Source organism: Gopherus flavomarginatus, chromosome 1 (assembly GCF_025201925.1).
Source record: "Gopherus flavomarginatus isolate rGopFla2 chromosome 1, rGopFla2.mat.asm, whole genome shotgun sequence".
Lineage (NCBI taxonomy): Eukaryota > Metazoa > Chordata > Testudines > Testudinidae > Gopherus > Gopherus flavomarginatus.
Genome location: NC_066617.1, coordinates 258,310,229 through 258,328,361, shown reverse-complemented (window position 1 = coordinate 258,328,361; position 18,133 = coordinate 258,310,229). Strand labels below are relative to the sequence as shown.

General features: G+C 39.0%; 1 protein-coding gene across 1 annotated transcript in view; it reads left to right on the top strand.

Moving 5' to 3' along the window:
• TMEM255B (transmembrane protein 255B) overlaps window positions 1-18,133 on the top strand; it is a 124,724-nt gene that overhangs the window by 42,970 nt on the left and 63,621 nt on the right. The window contains exon 4 of the mRNA XM_050922658.1: window positions 14,590-14,679. Coding sequence (XP_050778615.1) covers window positions 14,590-14,679 — 90 coding nt within the window. The remainder of the gene's footprint in view (window positions 1-14,589; window positions 14,680-18,133) is intronic.

Below are 18,133 nucleotides of genomic sequence, written 5' to 3'. Positions count from 1 at the left end.
GTTTAAATAGGGTAAATGGAGTTACCCAGGTAATTATAGGCCTGTTTAGTCTGACATTGATCCCAGCCAAGATTATGCAGCAGTTGATATAGGACTTGATTAATAAAGAATTAAAGAGGGAGGACTAATATAACCACTGCCAATCAACATGGTTTTATGGCCAACAGATCCTGTCAAACTAATCTGATTTTTAAAAAAAGATATTACAAGTTTGGTTGATAAAAGTAATAGTGTTAATGCAATATACCTAAACTTCTGTAAAGTGTTTGACTTTGTACTGCACAACATTTTGATTTAAAAACAACTAGAACAATATACAGTTAACAAGACATACATTAAATGGGTTAAAAGCTGACTGATAGGTCCCAAAATTAAGTTGTAAATGTGGAATCATCATTAAGCAAGTTTTTAGTGGGGTACCACAGAGATTGGTTCTTGGCCCTACACTACTTTACTTTAATGTTTTTATCAATGATCTGGAAGAAACCATAAATCATCACTCAAAAAGTTTGCAAATGATCCCCAAATTGGGGGAGCGATAAATAATGAAGAGGACAGGTCACTGGTACAGAGCAATCTGGATCACTTGATAAACTGGAACAGAGAGTCCTGTGGCACGTTATAGACTAACAGACGTATTGGAGCATAAGCTTTCGAGGATGAATACCCACTTCGTCAAACACATGATAAACTGGGTGCAAGTAAACAATATGCATTTTACTACAGCTAAGTGTGAGTATATACCTCTAGGAACAAAGAATGTGTTTTTTGAGTCTTTAAGTCATTATTCTGAAAAAGATTTGGGAATCGTGGTGGATAATCAGCTGAACATGATGTTCCAGTGTGACACTGTGTCCAAAAGGCTAATGTCATCTTTGGATGCATAAACAGGGGAATCTCAGGTAGGAATAGAGTTTATTTTACTTCTGTCTTTGGCAGTGGTGCAACCACTGCTGAAATACTGTGTCCAGTTCTGGTGTTCACAATTCAACAAGGGTGTTGATAAGTTAGAACTTCAGAGAAGGAGGCTCTTGTGCTCTAAATGGTCAGAACAATGCTAAAATACAGAGAGAAGGGGAAGGAGAATAAAGAGAGAGAAGGTATATGGTGTAGATTGGAACAAGCCCATGGAGAATTTTAAAAACCAGGACAATCTTGAACTGAATTCCTGGGAGGTAGTATGATTGTTCAAGAATCACTGGTGTGGTTATTAAGAGCTGCTGTAACTGTGTGTGTGAAGGCCGTAGAGAAGGGAGTTACAATTTTTAAGATACTAGGTGCAGACAGAAGTTGGAACAGATGGAGAGTTCAAGATGATGGACAGTGGAAGTAAGCAAGAGGCATAAATCATAGAGGAAGGTGATGGGAATGAAGATGTGTTTGAGGATGCTTCTCTTTAAGAAAAGAACTTCTGTATTTGAAGCATTTATCTGAAGGAAACTGATCTGAAGCCCCACATTTCCTTATTCAAAAGAAGCAGAGTGTCAAAAGATATCTACAGCAGAATATCTTCAGCACAACAGTAGTAAGTCTAAAGTTAAAAATAGAGAGGACTTAGAGGGCTGAAGAGAAAAGAATGGGCACTGGTGGAACTCCATGTAAGAGGTATCTTCTTAAAGAAGCAGAAGAGGAGCCATTCCAGATAGAGTGAGAGAACCCTTAAGAATAAGACCATGACAAGAAGGAACTAGATATGTCTGCATAGCTATGCAAGTCTAGGGAAGGCTGTGCTGAAATGAAGCAGAAGGTGGCAATATTAGTGGAAGGAGAGAGACTTTAATGCCTCTGGAGAATGGTTTCTCTGCTATTATCAGAATGAAATCTAGACTGAAGTCAGTCAGTGATACTGCTATGCAAGAGATGAATGGAGAAATGAAAGAAGGCTTCTTTTAAGAGCACTTGAAAATAGCAATGAGCATATGCATACCTGTGCAGTTGCCTAATTTGCATATACAGATACAGAGTTTGCAATTCCAATGGAAGCTGCATCAAGTATGTAAAGCCCCAAATTCGATTTATCATAACATAATCTGATGATGAATAATCTTCCTTCACCATAATTTAGAAAACAAAATACAACTTCTGCATCTGTTTACATAGAACTGGTAATACTTTATGCACTGCTCTAGCAGAAGACAGATCATAAATTGACTAACAAACAATACCCAGGACTTCGCAAACATCATTAATGATGCTGGTATAAAAACAGAGAAGTAAATGAAGCAGAACCACACTGGCTTGTACTCCATAATAAATAATAGTCTTAGTTCAATAGTACTTTAAATCTTCAAATTGCTCTACAAACACTGGCTAAACTTCAAAAGGCCCCACTGAGGCAGGTAAGGAAGTACTATTTCTATTTCCAAATGAGGAAACTGCTTACAGGCCAGGGCCGGCTCCAGCTATTTTGCTGCCCCAAGCAGTGAAGAGGAAAAAACAAAACAAACAAACAAAAACAGATTGAGCTGCCGCCAAAGTACCGCCGAAGAGTAAGAGATGGCGTGAAGAACTTGCTGCTGAAGGCTAAAGCGGAGTGCTTGAGCTGCTGCCGAAGTGCCGCTGAACACCCGAACGTATCACCCCAATACCGGACGGAGTGCCGCTCCTTTCTATTGGCTGCCCCAGGCACCAGCTTCCTTGGCTCATGCCTGGAGCCGGCCCTGTTAAGTGGGAGTGTAGCCCTGAGAGGAAATTGTTGCCACTAAATAAGTGTCTGAGAAGGTTGACTGGTTTTATCAGTATTACTGGAGGAAAAAAGTAGAGATAAATAAGAGAATGCTTTAGTCTGAAAAGGACCCTTGTATATCGTGACCATTGAGCCTGCCAGCGTGTGCAATATTATGAAAGGAATTTTCTGAGGGGAAAATGTAGTCCATAATAGGAATTTTCATCCAGCAAAATAATTTATACCTCTGCAGTGGCTCTTCATGTCCATTCCGCACACTTTAGTTTATTTAAGCAATTGTGCATTTTGATTTATGTATGTTTTCTCAAGATTTCTCCTGGGAGTTCTTCCATGTGTCTGTTATTTCCATTGGGATTTTTCTGTCACTGTTTTGCCTAATTATTCCTGACATTTTACCAAAGAGTGGACTTCTTCACAGAGAGGAAAACAAGTGTCCCTTGACCCCAAAGAACAAAATAGTGCAACCCAAAAGCCAGTCTTCATCATTTATTCATTTTAACTAAAAACTGTTTTATTTTTGTAGTCAGCAAGATTCAAACATAAAAGCTATAGAGGAAAAGATGTGACTGGAAGAATGGTATAGTTTGTCAGTGTAAAATTTCTTTCCTATGTATATTTTATAGTTTACATACTTAACAAACAAATTAAACAATATTAACATTTTTTATTACATTTTCCTCTGAAAGAAGATATTGGACCAGATCCTTATCTGATGTAAATTGATTTAACTCCACTGGAATTAGAATTATACATTTACGTTATTACATGTGTTTCTAATTACATCACTGTAGCACTGGTAGTAATACTTGGCATTTTGTGCTTTATGGGTCAGTCTCTTCTCTTAGTTACACTACTGTACATCTAAATAACTCCATTAACTTTGATGGAGTCACTCAGATTTACCCTAGGAAAATCAAAAGCAGAATTTGGTCCTACATTTGCAAAGTTCTTTACAAATATTTAACTTTTTATCCACACAACGTCTTTGTAAGGCCAGCATTATTATCCTCATTTTGCAGAAGCGACATGCCCAAAGCCACACACAATGTCAGTGGTGGAGCCAAACTAGAGCTCAGGACATCGTGCCTCCCAATCCTATGCTTTTTGCCTCCAGAGAATACTATCATTCTCATGCAGTTTTTTTGCTTTCTGGTTCTGCAGATATAAAAGAAATGGCAGAACTCAGAGTGTGATGGAAGGGAGTACAGCTTTCTCTGATGAGCTTTGATTATTTGCATCTTTGCTGTAAACTTCTTCCTCCTCATAGTTCAAGAAAACTACACCTGTATTTTCCCTCAGTGGGTCAGCAAAGGCACCCACTTCCAGTCTTGCAGCTGCCCTATTGTTATCTGTCTTGTGTGGAGACCCTGCCTCTCCTTTCTGACTGAGGTATTTCCAGCCTGCACAGTTCCTTGCCTTCACTGTTTATCTCCCAGCAGAGACAGGTTGATAAAGGACATCTGCTTGCTCTCTCTTCAGACGCTGGTATCGGAGAGATTGTCAACAATTATAAGATACCATGCAGTTCTTCCTATGCAGGCTTATTTTATTCTCAAGGTAAAAAGTATTACAGATAATACATATTACAAACAATAAAAGAACCTACACATATGCTAAGAAGCATTGGATTCTGGCAGGGCCAGTCATTCCGACCCTTCCTTAGGATTGGGGCCCTCCATGGAGCAGAGGTGTTGTCCCTTTACCTCTTTGGGGGGTGGGAGGCACTTCTCTTTATATATTACAACCTGAGTGAATTTACCTACTCACCCTCTGCTATTCTCCTATTTGCCCTTCCCATGCAAATACATACATTTCCCCAATAACATATACACAGTTGCATTCTTAATACAATGGACTCCAAAGATTTTAAAACTCATTTAATAAGGTTTAACATCATACAGGATATTGCAGGAAATTGTCAGTCTGTCACAACCATGATAGGACATTTTTGTTTTCAATATCTCTAACTGATTCAGCGCCACTCTTTCAAATGTCATGTTAATCCAATATCCTAAACTCCTAAAACACTCAAGAAAACATTCAGAGTCAGGGAAGTGGAAGGAAGTCCTCAGGTTTTTAAGATACCAGTTACCAGTATGAAAAGCACTTTGCAAGGTATCAGCTACCTCTTCTGTGACGTTGGTGTGCCATTTGCTGAAGTGCAAAGGTATTGGATCTGATTCTCCGTTTTAAGCAAAATTAGTGTAAAATTCTACCAAATCAAAATAGTAGGTAGTGTTTCTACACCCACTTCATCCTCACATTGAACAGAGGTAAATGACTAATCAAACGGCCAGATAGTGGGGAACCAAGTCCATGATGTTTGTACAAACTTGCTTCGTTGCCTAAACTTCTAAAAATACTTTGCATTTATAGGACACTTTTCATATAAGTATCTGAAAGCTCTTTTCAAAAGTGAGTGTGTTATTTCCAGTTCATAGATGGAGAAATTAAGGCACCAAAAGGGTAAAGCAGTGGCCCAAGCAGACATACTGTGATGATGTTGACAAGAAGAGCCAGCTTTCCTGACTCCATCACCTTATCCGACGGTTAGACACTCTTGCCTACCAGTTTGTTCTAGCCGTATCATAAATAGGTTTTTAGGGTCTAGCTAGGCCAGATTTGCCTGTGTTGCTTCCAGGGATGTCCTCCTTCGAATCAGCTAAATAATATTAATTGTTCCATTATGCAAGTGTCCAAGAATGCTCCCCCAGTTGTGCCATTCAGAAGGCCATGTAGATTTTCTTTTAGAGAGGACTTTATGCATTTTTTGATATGTAACGTTTAAATTTGAAAGTTGAAATCAGTACTGAAAGTCCCATATTTAGTTACGCAGGACTTTCCTTAAGGAAAAAACATGTGCTGTTACAGCTGAGTTCTTATCTTCACAAATTATAGTTTTCTACCTCTAGTTCTTTCAGTTGTTCCCAGTGCTGTAATTTAACATAATAGTATTTGGAGGTTTTTCCATCCCTGATCCGGAGGCCAGTCTAAGAAACAAACCCACAAGCCCTGGATGGACAATAACAAAATTCTTTCATCGTTAGAAATTCTGGTAATTGTACTCGGTGTTAAAACTAGCATTGACATTAATGAATAATGAAGCTCCAGTACATGACACAATCATATCTCCTGTGGTCTGACAGCTCTCGAGCAAAGTCTCCATTACAGCAATGCTATTACTGAAGAACTGACCTTTGAAAAGAATGGGCTGACAGGCCATAAATTGTGAGGCACATTACCTAGTGCAGCGATAAGCCTCCTTAATAACCCAAGAGTGAGCACTGGTATAAGAGTCTCTGGCCTGCTTTAATTCTCTCCATAGAGGCAGAGCAATGGTTTCAGTTAATGATGGTGGCAAAAGCTGCTGTTGTGAAGAAGTCTGTGCAAAAGAGGCGGCAGGTGCCCCAAATCAAAGTACGTTAATTAACAACTGAAGATACTTTTTTTTTTTTCTATCTGACAACACAGGCGGCTCTTTACTAGTAGCAGCACCTCAAGCAGAATGCAATGAGTTTTATTCTTAGTTTTACAGGTTATTAATCTATGTCCCTGTTTAGTTGCCATAGTAACAGATGCAGTTCCAGGTGACGATTGTGCCAGGTATTGAAAGTCCTTGTATGTTGTGAATGGTGATATAGTATGCAACCAGTTCGTAACCTTCTGCTTTTATGGTATTAACCAGTGAGCTGAAAAAGTGCAATAAACTTATTTGACTACATCTTGAGCACTAGCTTAGAGCTTCATGGAAATATAAGTAGTAAAAGCTCCACAGAACCAAACTATACATCTGATAAGTTAGTTTTAGGGACAGCTACAACAAACTGCTTCCTGTATTTCTTTGTTAAATGTGTTTGCTGTGCCCAGTTTGACTATATAAAGTGCTTTGGAAGCCTGTGGTGTAACATTTATGCAGCTATTTCAGTGCCTTCTCCTTTCAGACCAAAAGGCATCAGATGACAGTGTTTCTCAATTTACATTGATGCAGATAATTGCAACTCTGCCTCTACTTGGGGGGGAAAAAGCAGGGAGATTTGATGAGGAGCACAGTACACAGAGACGCCAAAGCCTGTTTAATGCAAAAGCCACCATTTACTGTTAGATAAAATGTTCTTGTTAGATATAATGTTACTTACATCTTATGCAGTAGTGCTTTAGAAAACAAAAATATCCATATATTTTGTATCAGAGGGGTAGCCGTGTTAGTCTGGGTCTGTAAAAGCAGCAAAGAATCCTGTGGCACCTTATAGACTAACAGACGTTTTGGAGCATGAGCTTTTCTGGGTGAATACCCACTTCATCAGATGCATGTAGTGGAAATTTCCAGGGGCAGGTATATATATGCAGGCAAGCTAGAGATAATGAGGTTAGTTCAATCAGGAAGGATGAGGCCCTGTTCTAGCAGTTGAGGTATGAAAACCAAGGGAGGAGAAACTGGTTTTGTAGTTGGCAAGCCATTCACAGTCTTTGCTTAATCCTGAGCTGATGGTGTCAAATTTGCAGATGAACTGAAGCTCAGCAGTTTCTCTTTGAAGTCTGGTCCTGAAGTTTTTTTGCTGCAGGATGGCCACCTTAAGGTCTGCTATAGTGTGGCCAGGGAGGTTGAAGTGTTCTCCTACAGGTTTTTGTATATTGTCGTTCCTAATATCTGATTTGTGTCTGTTTATCCTCTTCCGTACTGACTGTCCAGTTTGGCCGATGTACATAGCAGAGGGGCATTGCTGGCATATGATGGCGTATAGTACATTGGTGGACGTGCAGGTGAATGAACCGGTGATGGTGTGGCTGATCAGGTAACCAGGTTCAGAATTTTGGATGCACTTTATAGATGTCTCCGAAACTTGTAAAGCACCATCTCACCCCAAAACATGCTACTACCTTCTTCCCCACTACAGGCTATTCATCTTTCTCCCTCTCACTGAACAGGCCCACTCACTACCACAAACTATCTTGAGCTATCATTGTGAAGAGACCCAATGGTCTTATATACCCTTCTATATGTGTAGGGGGGAACCAAATGGCTTGCTCAAACTTTCTATAATTTTATATCCTGCCTTTCCAAAGTTTAACTTCAGCTAGCTTTCATTCGTCCAGCTGCTAATTTCATTCAGGCATTGGGAAACCTGTATGGTGGTGGCTTTTGCATTTGACATGAACCATAGGTAAAACTGGATATTGTCTGCAGACTGCTTTTAAGCCCGTGGCAGGACAAAATCTCTCCTAGCTATTGTATATAAATGGCTAGGGGAGAGTACTGAGACCTGTGGAACTCCACAGATGAGACCTTTTGAGATATGTCGTCAGTTTTGTCTTTTGCAACCCTTTGGGTGCAATCAATAGGAAGTATCAACGCCAGCTCAGTGCTCTTCCAGTCACCTGCCAGGTGTTTAAGAGGAGTGAACAATCTCATTAGACTTCATGGTCAATGGCATTGCATGTTACTCAGAGATTGAGGAGTATGTGCATGGGTTGAGATTACCCTAGAATGCAATGGGCCATCTCATATCGCATGAGTGTTAGAACAACAGCCATGTCTGCAATGGTGAGCAGGAAGGAAACATTTCAAGTTCTTCTGCTTCCAGAGAGGCAGATTTGGGGCAAAATGTCAATCATGTGCCCTTAGTAGTCAGGTAGGCTGAAGAGAGAGCCCAGCACTCTTATTGATTGCACAAGAACTCAGAGCTGACAGTATCCAAAACTTCAAAAATGGGTATTCAAAATTTGGGGATACTTAATTAAGTCATGCACACCCAGTGTGCTATATGACTAATAATAAGACATGCAATTTCTAATACGGATGGAGTCTTACACAATGAAACCAACACATCTGTTCTTTTTGAACACAATTATGCAGCTGTTCACTAATCCACCCTTTCTTTAGCTTTTCCCATTTTGATATTTTATATTTCAGCTGTTTATATTTCAGCAGGGCTAGTCATGATAGTGGACTCTCTATCCAGTAGTAAATGCTTGCAGGACTGTTCCACACAGAGCGCTAGTCTGGTCCTTTTTTTCAAAAATATCTGTTAAACAGCTGATTTGTTTTTCTTTTGATTAGTCACTTAAGACCGTTTTCACTGTCTATTAATTGACTGTACATGTTTCCCCTGGAAACAACCAAATTATTGTATTCTGTACCAGTGCCAATAATATGTTCCAATAATAATAATAGAGGTGGAAAAGTTCAGTGTAACAGCAATATAACAGTTGAAGCAGAGATTTTTACTGAATCAGTGTTGAAAGGAATTCTTATTAATAAAGAAGAACTTACCATATAAAACATGATAGCCAATATTTAAATGCGTATGAGATTCTGTCATCGATCTGCACCTGTGTTGTTTTCTTTAAATTGACCCCTATTTTTCACTGGCTGCCACTTAGTAAAATTATCCATTACAATTTATTTGTTACTGCTCTTCTTTCCTTGTCAATCACCAACAGCTGGAATGTTCAGTAATGTAACAACTCTAGCAGTCATACCAGTGATAAGAATAAGCTTTTGAATTTACAAGATTTTTTCACTTTGCTGTCTTAGCTGCATTTTTTGTAAAGAATCTCATTTTGTAGTTTAATTTTTGTCTCTTACTAAGAAAAATAGGGTTGGAGAGACAATATTAGTCTGTATTTTATTTGAAGATATTCTTTGTTCTGTTTTCTTTCTGTTTCTTTTAATCTTTTTTGTATCGAGATATGTTACATAAATTTTGAATGAACCAAAAGAACCCAGCTGAAGTAAGGCCTCATTCTGTCATCTTCACTCACACCATGTAATACCTTACTCCACAAGTTGTTGTTTTAATTTCAGTAGGAGATCTCTCAGAGTAAGGGTGGGATTCACAAAGGTATTTAGATGCCTAACTCCCTCTCCCTTTTGTTTTAATAGGAGTTAGGTGCCTAAGTAAGAATGCTACCTCAATTACTACTTAATATGAGTAAGGGTGGCAGAATCTAGCCCAGAATCAATCTTTTTGAATCCATGAAAGTGTTTGCATGGGTAAATGATCATTAATGTGAAGGAGGGCTGCAGAATCAACCCCACAATCTTTTTACAAAACCACAGTTTACTGTGTACCTTTATGTAGGCATTTCTTATAGATGAACTCAGTATTGGAATTGTGAAGCTGAAAGTTAGCAAAATCTTGTTAGATGATTTAAGTGATTCTTGTGAGGGGAAAACATTGATTTTGGAGTGTAAATCATCAGTAAGTTGCTCATGTGTGAAATAGGTAAGGCAACTCTGGGTCAGTTTCCAGTAATTCATTCTCAGCTCAGATAGGCAATTTGGTAGCACTCGGATGAGTACACTAATTATTTGAGTGACTGCTATGGCTTGAAAAACAAGATAGAGATATCTTGGAGCTTCATATAGATTGGCTTGATTTAGGGTTTTTATATGTCCACTGTCTTTCAGATAAAGCGATCATAAGTCTTAGCAACTGTACTTACACTGTGAAAGGACAGTCCAACATACCATAAGTAACTGGAATAAACTTTAATGATAGCTCTGTGTGCATGAAGAGGTGAAAAGATATATTAAAAGCACGCATGAATTATGTCATTTGAAAGGTGTGGGTCATATTGTGCCATCAGTTTTTAAGCAGAATTTCTATTGATTTCATTTAGGTATTTTATTTCAAAGTGGGTGGTACATTACCCCATACGTATATATCACATGATGCAGGATTGCAAGATCGTAATTTGGTACTGACACTATCAGTTTTTCTGCTTGAAGACTCTAGTGCCCACCAATGCTGCTGTAGTTATGGGATGTGAAGTTTTAAAGTCTAACCACTCTTTTGGGGCTCCAGAATGAATATGTAGTGATTTGCTCTAGGGTGAAACATGGTACTCTATATAAGGCATCAGCTGGAGGGAAATTATTATGAAATTATAGGTGTCCAAAAAGCCAATGATTTACTTTTATTCACTTGTGTTAATCCAAAACAGCTTCTTTGTTAAAATTCTAATTGTACAGTGCTGTATTCAGTTTTATTCTTCAGGATAAAAAGCTTTGTATAAATATTAGATAATAGTTAAAAGTGAATATTTGTATATGATTGATCGTGAACTGGATCCTTCTGTTTTTTGTTTTTAAATTAAAGTACCAAGTTACAGGAGTGATTTGTTACAGCACTATCATATTGTCTCTATATAAATCCATGGTACGCCCACACCTTGAATACTGTGTGCAGATGTAGTCGCCCTCATCTCAAAAAAAAAATATTGGACTTGGAAAAGGTTCAGAAAAGGACACAAAAATGATTAGGGGTATGGAACGCCTGCCATATGATGAGAGATTAATAAGACTGGGACTTTTCAGCTTGGAAAAGAGATGACTTGGGGGGGAGGAAAAATATGATAGAGGTCTATAAAATTATGACTGGTGTGGAGAAAGTAAATAAGGAAGAGTTATTTACTCCTTCTCATAACATAAGAACTAGGGGCCACCAAATGAAATTAATAGGGAGCAAGTTTAAAACAAACAAAAAAGTGTATTTTTCACATAACACACAGTCAACCTGTGGAACTCCTTGACAGAGGGTGTTGTGAAGGCCAAGACTATAATAGGGTTCAAAAAAGAACTGGGTAAATTCAAGGAGGATAGGTCCATCAATGGCTATTAGCCAGGATGGGCAGGAATGGTTCCCTAGCCTCTGTTTGCCAGAAGCTGAGAATGGGCAAAAGGGAATGGATCACTTGATGATTACCTGTTCTGTTCATTCCCTCTGGGACACCTGGCATTGGCCACTATTGGAAGACAGGATACTGGGCTAGATGGACCTTCGGGCTGACCCAGTATGGCTGTTATGTTCTTAAGATGGATGGATCAAAACAAAGAAGTCTGTCTTTCCCAGTGAGTGTTTGTTATAGTGGCTATCAGGATTTCCAAAAGAGGCCAGAAGAAAGGAGAGAAGGATGGTACAGAGGGAGCAGGAAGGGAGTATGGAATATGCCATAAAACCACTGAGGAACAGAAAGAAAGTACTGGGAAAGTCTACATAATGTCTGCACAAACTGGCTTTCTGCACAGCATGGCTTAAACGATAGCATAGGCTAGTCAATTTGGTTTGGGAGAATGGCTTCTGTCTAGTTTGTCAAATTCAGGGAATGAGTCACCTCAATCTTAAATGGAATTGATGCATGTATGCCTAAAAATTTGCTACTACACAAGGATGTTCTATAAGATTCTCTACCTACCCACCCACTAGCTTAAGTTTTTTTAAAATAAGCCAATATGTATTAACATAATGACAATGACAGAATACGATGGAGAATAATGGCTCTTCAGCAAACAAATAACATATTTAAAAATAAAGGCTTAAACAGAAATAAAGAGGGCCAGATTTTTCAAGTGGGTCTCTGATGCCATGCCAGCAAATTTTCTGTATGTTAAACCAGCATTTTGAAATGCAAATATGAGGTTTGTGCATGCAAATGTGTGTGTTATATGGAATGTATGGGTGCTATTTGAGAGGCCAGTTTGATAATTCAGACCTGGATTTTTCTTGGGTACATCATGTGCTTTTAAAGGAGAAATTACTGTCAATATAGCAAATAACAGACATTTTCAAAATTCTCTAATGGAACTGTGTGTTAAAGGTGCTGTTATGGTTGGTTGGTTGCTTGCTTTCTAGCTAAGGTTAAAGTTGCAGGTGGGAACTGTGAGCCAGGTTCAGTTTATGTGTATGCTGAATTCTGTTGATACAAACCCAGGTACAGAGTCTCCAGAGAAATAAGTTCTCTGAGTGGAGGGAGGTTGCAGTATTAGAAAGTATCCAAAACCTCTCCTCCACCTAAAGGTACATGGTAGCCAGTGAAGTCCCAAAAATAAGTAGTGGCAATGGCCTGGAAAGAGTTGTGGCCAGGGCAATTGTGAAATACTCTGAGCATGTGTCTCCTTAATAGCTTCTGCCAATGAGGCTGCTCTGGCCTTTATTGGTCCTTTGTATCAATTTAATGCATGCTTGGAGTACTGGGAATTATGTGTTGTCTTAGTGTGGTTGATGTGTCAGCTGTGTAATATTTTTGTAACGTGTTTTTAAGTAATGAATTATGTACTTGGGGGATGATGTTCGTGATAGAGTGCTCATTGGATCACAGGCAAACCACAAATCTACTGAGTCCAATACTTAACTAAGTATAAGCAACTGTTATTGAGAGTGTGTGGCTGGCATAAGAATTGGTCTCTATCTGTGCTTTCCTTCCATCTCTATAGTTTAGATTCAGACTGAATAAGAGACTTGAGAGAGAGCAGAGGGGGGAAAACCCATAGTCACTTTGAGGATGCCCATTTCAATGGAAGTCTTTAAAGATAGAGGATTCCATGATGGTGAAAATAAGGGCTTGTCTACACTACAGGGAAAATTCGATCTAAGCTACCCAATTTGAGTTACATGAATAGCATGACTCAAATCAACATAGCTTAGATCTACTTACCGCAGGGTCCACACTACGCAGTGTCGATGGGAGACGCTCTCCCATTGACTCCGCTTATTCTTCTCAATTTGCTGGAGGACAGGAGTCCGTGGGAGAGTGATCAGCGGTTGATTTAGCGGGTCTTCAGTAGATCCGCTAAATCGACCGTCGATGCATCGATCGCTGCTCGTCAATCCCCCGGTAAGTGTAGAGAACCCCTAAGGATCTGCATAGTGTCACCTGCTTCCTGCAGTTACTGGCACCAGCTCCTGTAAGGGGGAAGTTGGTCTCTGTTGGAGTGAATGTGTGGGAGAGCTAATATTAAATAATAAAATAAACCTTAAACCTCCCCCTCTGCACCTTAGGAATAAATGTTCTGATCCTGCAAAGACTTATGCAAATACTGAAGTTTATATTCTGTGCGATCAGTGGGACTCTTCTCCGTACATAGAGGTAAATAGGATCAGGGTCAAGGTGAGAAGATTGTTGGGGCAAATAATTATTTAAGGTGTATTAATTGACTTAGGTGGCTTAAAAGGTTAAGAGGACACCTGTAAGTGTACAAACTACCATAGCTCCTTTTTTTTATACTGTTTCCTTGCCACTCCAGCACTTCTTACCAACCATTGATACATCACTTTTTCTACTGTACTTAGCTACATTTCCATTATTGTAGCTGATGAGTAGTATGATATAGCGTGTATGTGTGAATGATGTGCTATAACATTTAATTGTAGCATACTACGGCATTTCAAAGTTGGGATATTTTGATGGTATTTCTGCTTTGTTTTTATTTAAATAAATAAAATGCTTCACTTAATGTATTCAGAACAGCTTAAATGTTGGGAAATGTTTAAACAAACTCTAGGGGAAATGAGGTGTTTCCAGGCAGTTTCGGAAAATCTTATAAACAATATGGAGGAGCTAAACATGGAATATAACATTAGTCCTTGGATTTTTCTAAGGGAAAAAGAACCAATAAGCTGGTTGGGGTAGCAAAAGCTTTCTTACAGTTGACAGATGTGCATTTGGCTGGTTATTAGGTCATTGCAAGGTTCTTATTTGTGAGCGTGAATTGTTACTGCTGTAACAACTGTTTACAGATGTATATGAGCCAATGGGAAGTGGCTTTTGTCTTTGCCAGGCACCCTACAGAGACCACTACTGGTTTATTTGATACACTTGATTTAGGAGAAATGACTACTGAATTTAATAGATCTTACAGCTTTTTTCATTTTTAATGGAAAGATTTAAGCTTTTCCAGCAGATTGGGTTTTATATCAATTCAGAGGTACTGGTAGCTGCAAGAATTTCTGCCTTGTTGCCTTGTGCCACATGTATTCGCGCTGAATTGGTGGCAAACTAAATTATTACATTTGATGACACAAGGGAAACATCTCATTCTAGTTTGCCAGAGCAATTTGTTTTATAATTGTGGTTCAAGAATTGCATTAAACAAGTTGTTAAATCCATTTTTCTCTTTCTAGTTGGTAGCATCCATCGTATTTATCAGCTTTGGAGTGGTAGCAGCATTCTGTTGTGCAATCGTTGATGGAGTCTTTGCAGCACGACATATAGTAAGTATGGTCCTTAATATTTTTTTTCTTTTGGTTCAGAATTCTCATGGCACTTCCAGTAGGAAATATTTTTTTCTGGGTTATGATAAGTGATGTTTTAGTTACTTGGTAGCCCTTCTAGTTCGAGAAATGATTTATTCATTGATGATTATGCCATTCCTGTTGGTAGAAAATGAATAGGAAACCCCAGTCAATGTCAAAACTTAGAGCTGTTGCCAAGAATATGCTCATGTCTATGTGAGTTTCAGCTACTGAGGAAAAGTTAAATGACACAATGACAGGAGTTCACAGACTAGTGTCTGCTTAGGAAAGTGAGGCTATTTCAGGTTCCCCCAAAAGCTTATTTCATTATTCAGAACTCCAGACATACAGAAGCTCTAAGCATGGCCAGTCAGGATGCGGAACACTCCAGATTCATATTGTTCAGGATACATATTGTTCAAAGCAGACATACTACGCCATGGCCCAGCACAGAGGTAGCTTTGCCCCAGGCTCTTCCAAGAAAGGGAATGGGGTACAACAAAGGGAGAGATCATTTTGATGGAGAAGAAGATAGAGAGATTGTAAGGCCATGATTAGAGGTGGTAGAGAGGATGGAAAGTTGTCTAGGGACTCCTACCAAGTGACAAACAACCCTAACCTGACCATCTCCCACCTGGCTAATGCTCCACCCACCAGAGTGACAAACAGCTTCAGTCTATCTTTCAAAAGCCCCATGCAGCCCCTTGTTCCTCACTCTGCAATGACCTTGTCCTCCTTCTGACCAAAAACGTCACAACTGTTTACTTCACTAGTCCATTTATTTGATTATTATGTCATAGAACATTTATTATTTGTGGTGTTGTAGCATCTGGAAGCCCCAGTCGTAGACCAGGATTTCACTGTGCTAGGTGCTATACAAACAAAGTGAAAAGACAATCCCTGCCCCAAAGAACTTACAATCTAAGAATAAAACAAGAGACAATTGATGGACACAGACAGACAGATTTGAATGTGTGGTGGTTTGACTATCCCAGCTCACATTCAGATTTTTATCAATCCTGTTTCTTTTTCCTTTGTATTCTTTTAATTCCCTTAAAAACAAGGAAATCAAGTGCAGAAATCTATATTAATGCATCCTTTGGATTGCATTCTTGACATTTATGCACACAAAATCTCAAAGTTAAGTTTTTAACAGAATTGTAACTCAGATATATTGCACACAACATAACATTAACTAAAATACACACATCACATACACTGCTACAAAATTTTATGAGCTTGATTTTCCTCAGACTTACACTGGTGTGACTTAGTTGATGGGGTTCCTGATGTGTAGTGGCGGAGTAAGTGGATGCTAGGACCAGGATGCTTTTTCTTTGTCATTATTTTCCCCTCCAAAACAATGTGGAAACTACAGCTGGTTTGTTTTTTTTTGTTTTGTTTTTTTTTCTGAATCTTCTTTTTCTGAAAAATGCAGATCTGGGTCCATGGAAACATTTAGTGAACTCGGGTCCATTCTGGTGAATTGTTTTGGTTGGAGAGAAAAAGAGAGAAGATTTGGAAACATTGAAATAGTTTGCTTTGACATGTTTCAGTTTTTCACCAAACTGAGGAGATGGTGGCAGTAACTCCTTTATACTCAATAGCCCAAGGCACTTACCTAGGATGTGGTTTGAATCCCTGCTCTGGAGTGGGAACTTGAACCCAAATCTCTCATCCCAGGCGAGTGCCTAACCGCTGGGATATTTGGTATTCTGGGATGGGGTTCTCTGTCTCTTCTGTTGAAGCTGTTCTATTTTGTATAAATAATTAAATTTTCATTGGAGCAGGGACTGGAACCTGGCTATCTTCCCCCCTCAGTGAATGCCATGAGCTCGGGCTATAGAGCCATTCTCTCTCTCTTTTTCTGGTTGTTGTTATTATACATAAAAATTGCACTTGGAGAGGAAGAGGAACTTTAACAATTTGTTGTTTAAAAAAAATTTTTTTTTTTTGCAGTTATTACATGATCTGGTTTAATCTCCTTCTTACATGATCTGGTTTAATCTCCTTCTCTTGTGGCTGGTAGGTTTTATATTTCAGCTGTGCAGAACACCTGGTATCTCAGCTGAAGGTGATTTATATTTATTATTTATTAATATGATTTTATTATTATAAATATGTGATGATGGTGAGCTTTCAGTCTGCTCTGAGCAATGAGGCCGCATACTGTTGTGTTTTCCTGGAGCTGCCTAGGAAATATTGTAACTCTAAGATTCACAGTCTCCCTCCTGGTTTCCTTATTGCTTTGGGGAAGTAGTAAAGTGCTCCAAGTTGATATCAGGTGCAGCATACAGTTACTGATGCATCAAGACAGCTATGCTGACCTGTGAGTTGTAGAGAGGAAGGCTGTCCTCCCTTCTCTTGTTCAGTCTGGGAACGTAGATGTTGTGCTGAGTGTGCTTCCCCTCTTGCCCTGTGAGTGGTGGTGTTGGTTGCTGGCACAAGGAAGCACTTTATACCTGTTTACTCCCATGTGTCTGTGTACAGGACAGAACAGGGCCTGGCCTAAACTGAGCATCAGTTCAGTTTTTTGTGACCCCTTTGCCCTTCCTTATATTTTTGGCTCTATCTTATTTATGGTGTGGCTTCTTTATCATCTCTGATTTTATTTGCAAATCATTCAGAGGAATATAGTTGTTATTAATATAAATATCATATTCACATTCATGTGTGAGGTGAGAGCTACAAATATCTTAATGGGGCAGATTTATGAAATCTGTCAATAGGAATAGTGTAGAATTCAATTTAACAGCACCATGGTATCAGAGAACCTTTTTAGTATGATAAGATGTGTATTTTTTATGGTTCATTCCCTGACTCAACCCTCACTTTGAACAAGTGACCATTGTGTAAGTATCCAAAAGCGTGTGCAACCCATCAAGATACTAAAGGGTTAGACAAAGAATGTCACCTTCTCTGATGTATAGTATTACGTCTGAGGGCACTGTGTAGGCAAAATCTCAAACACAGAGACAAATAACAGCCCTTTAATATTTCTAGGCACTTGCTTAGTCATTCTTCACTCTTGCCTTTCAGCTCCCTGCTCTTACTTTACACATCTGCTCCAGAAACTACATTTCTCCCCTATCTTGGGCAAATAGTAATATCATGTTAGTATATGTGTGTACTCTCATATCTGAAGAAAAATATCTCTTAAGTAATACTCTTATATTCTTCCCAGAGTACAAATATCTTCACGCCTCTTTCTGTCATGGCATGACCTTGGAGTGGCCTTATTCGTACAGGGCTGTGAAGTTGAAAGGGGAGTTCTGGGGCTAGACATTCAAAGGCTTGTCACAATGCAATTACAAGACACAAGGGTGTTGCACTGCCCCAAAGAGAAGGCCCATAGCAGTCTTGGATGTAATTCAGAATCCAGCAGGTCAGTGACTAAGCCAATTAAGTTGCAGTTGTCATTTGCTCAGTGCCA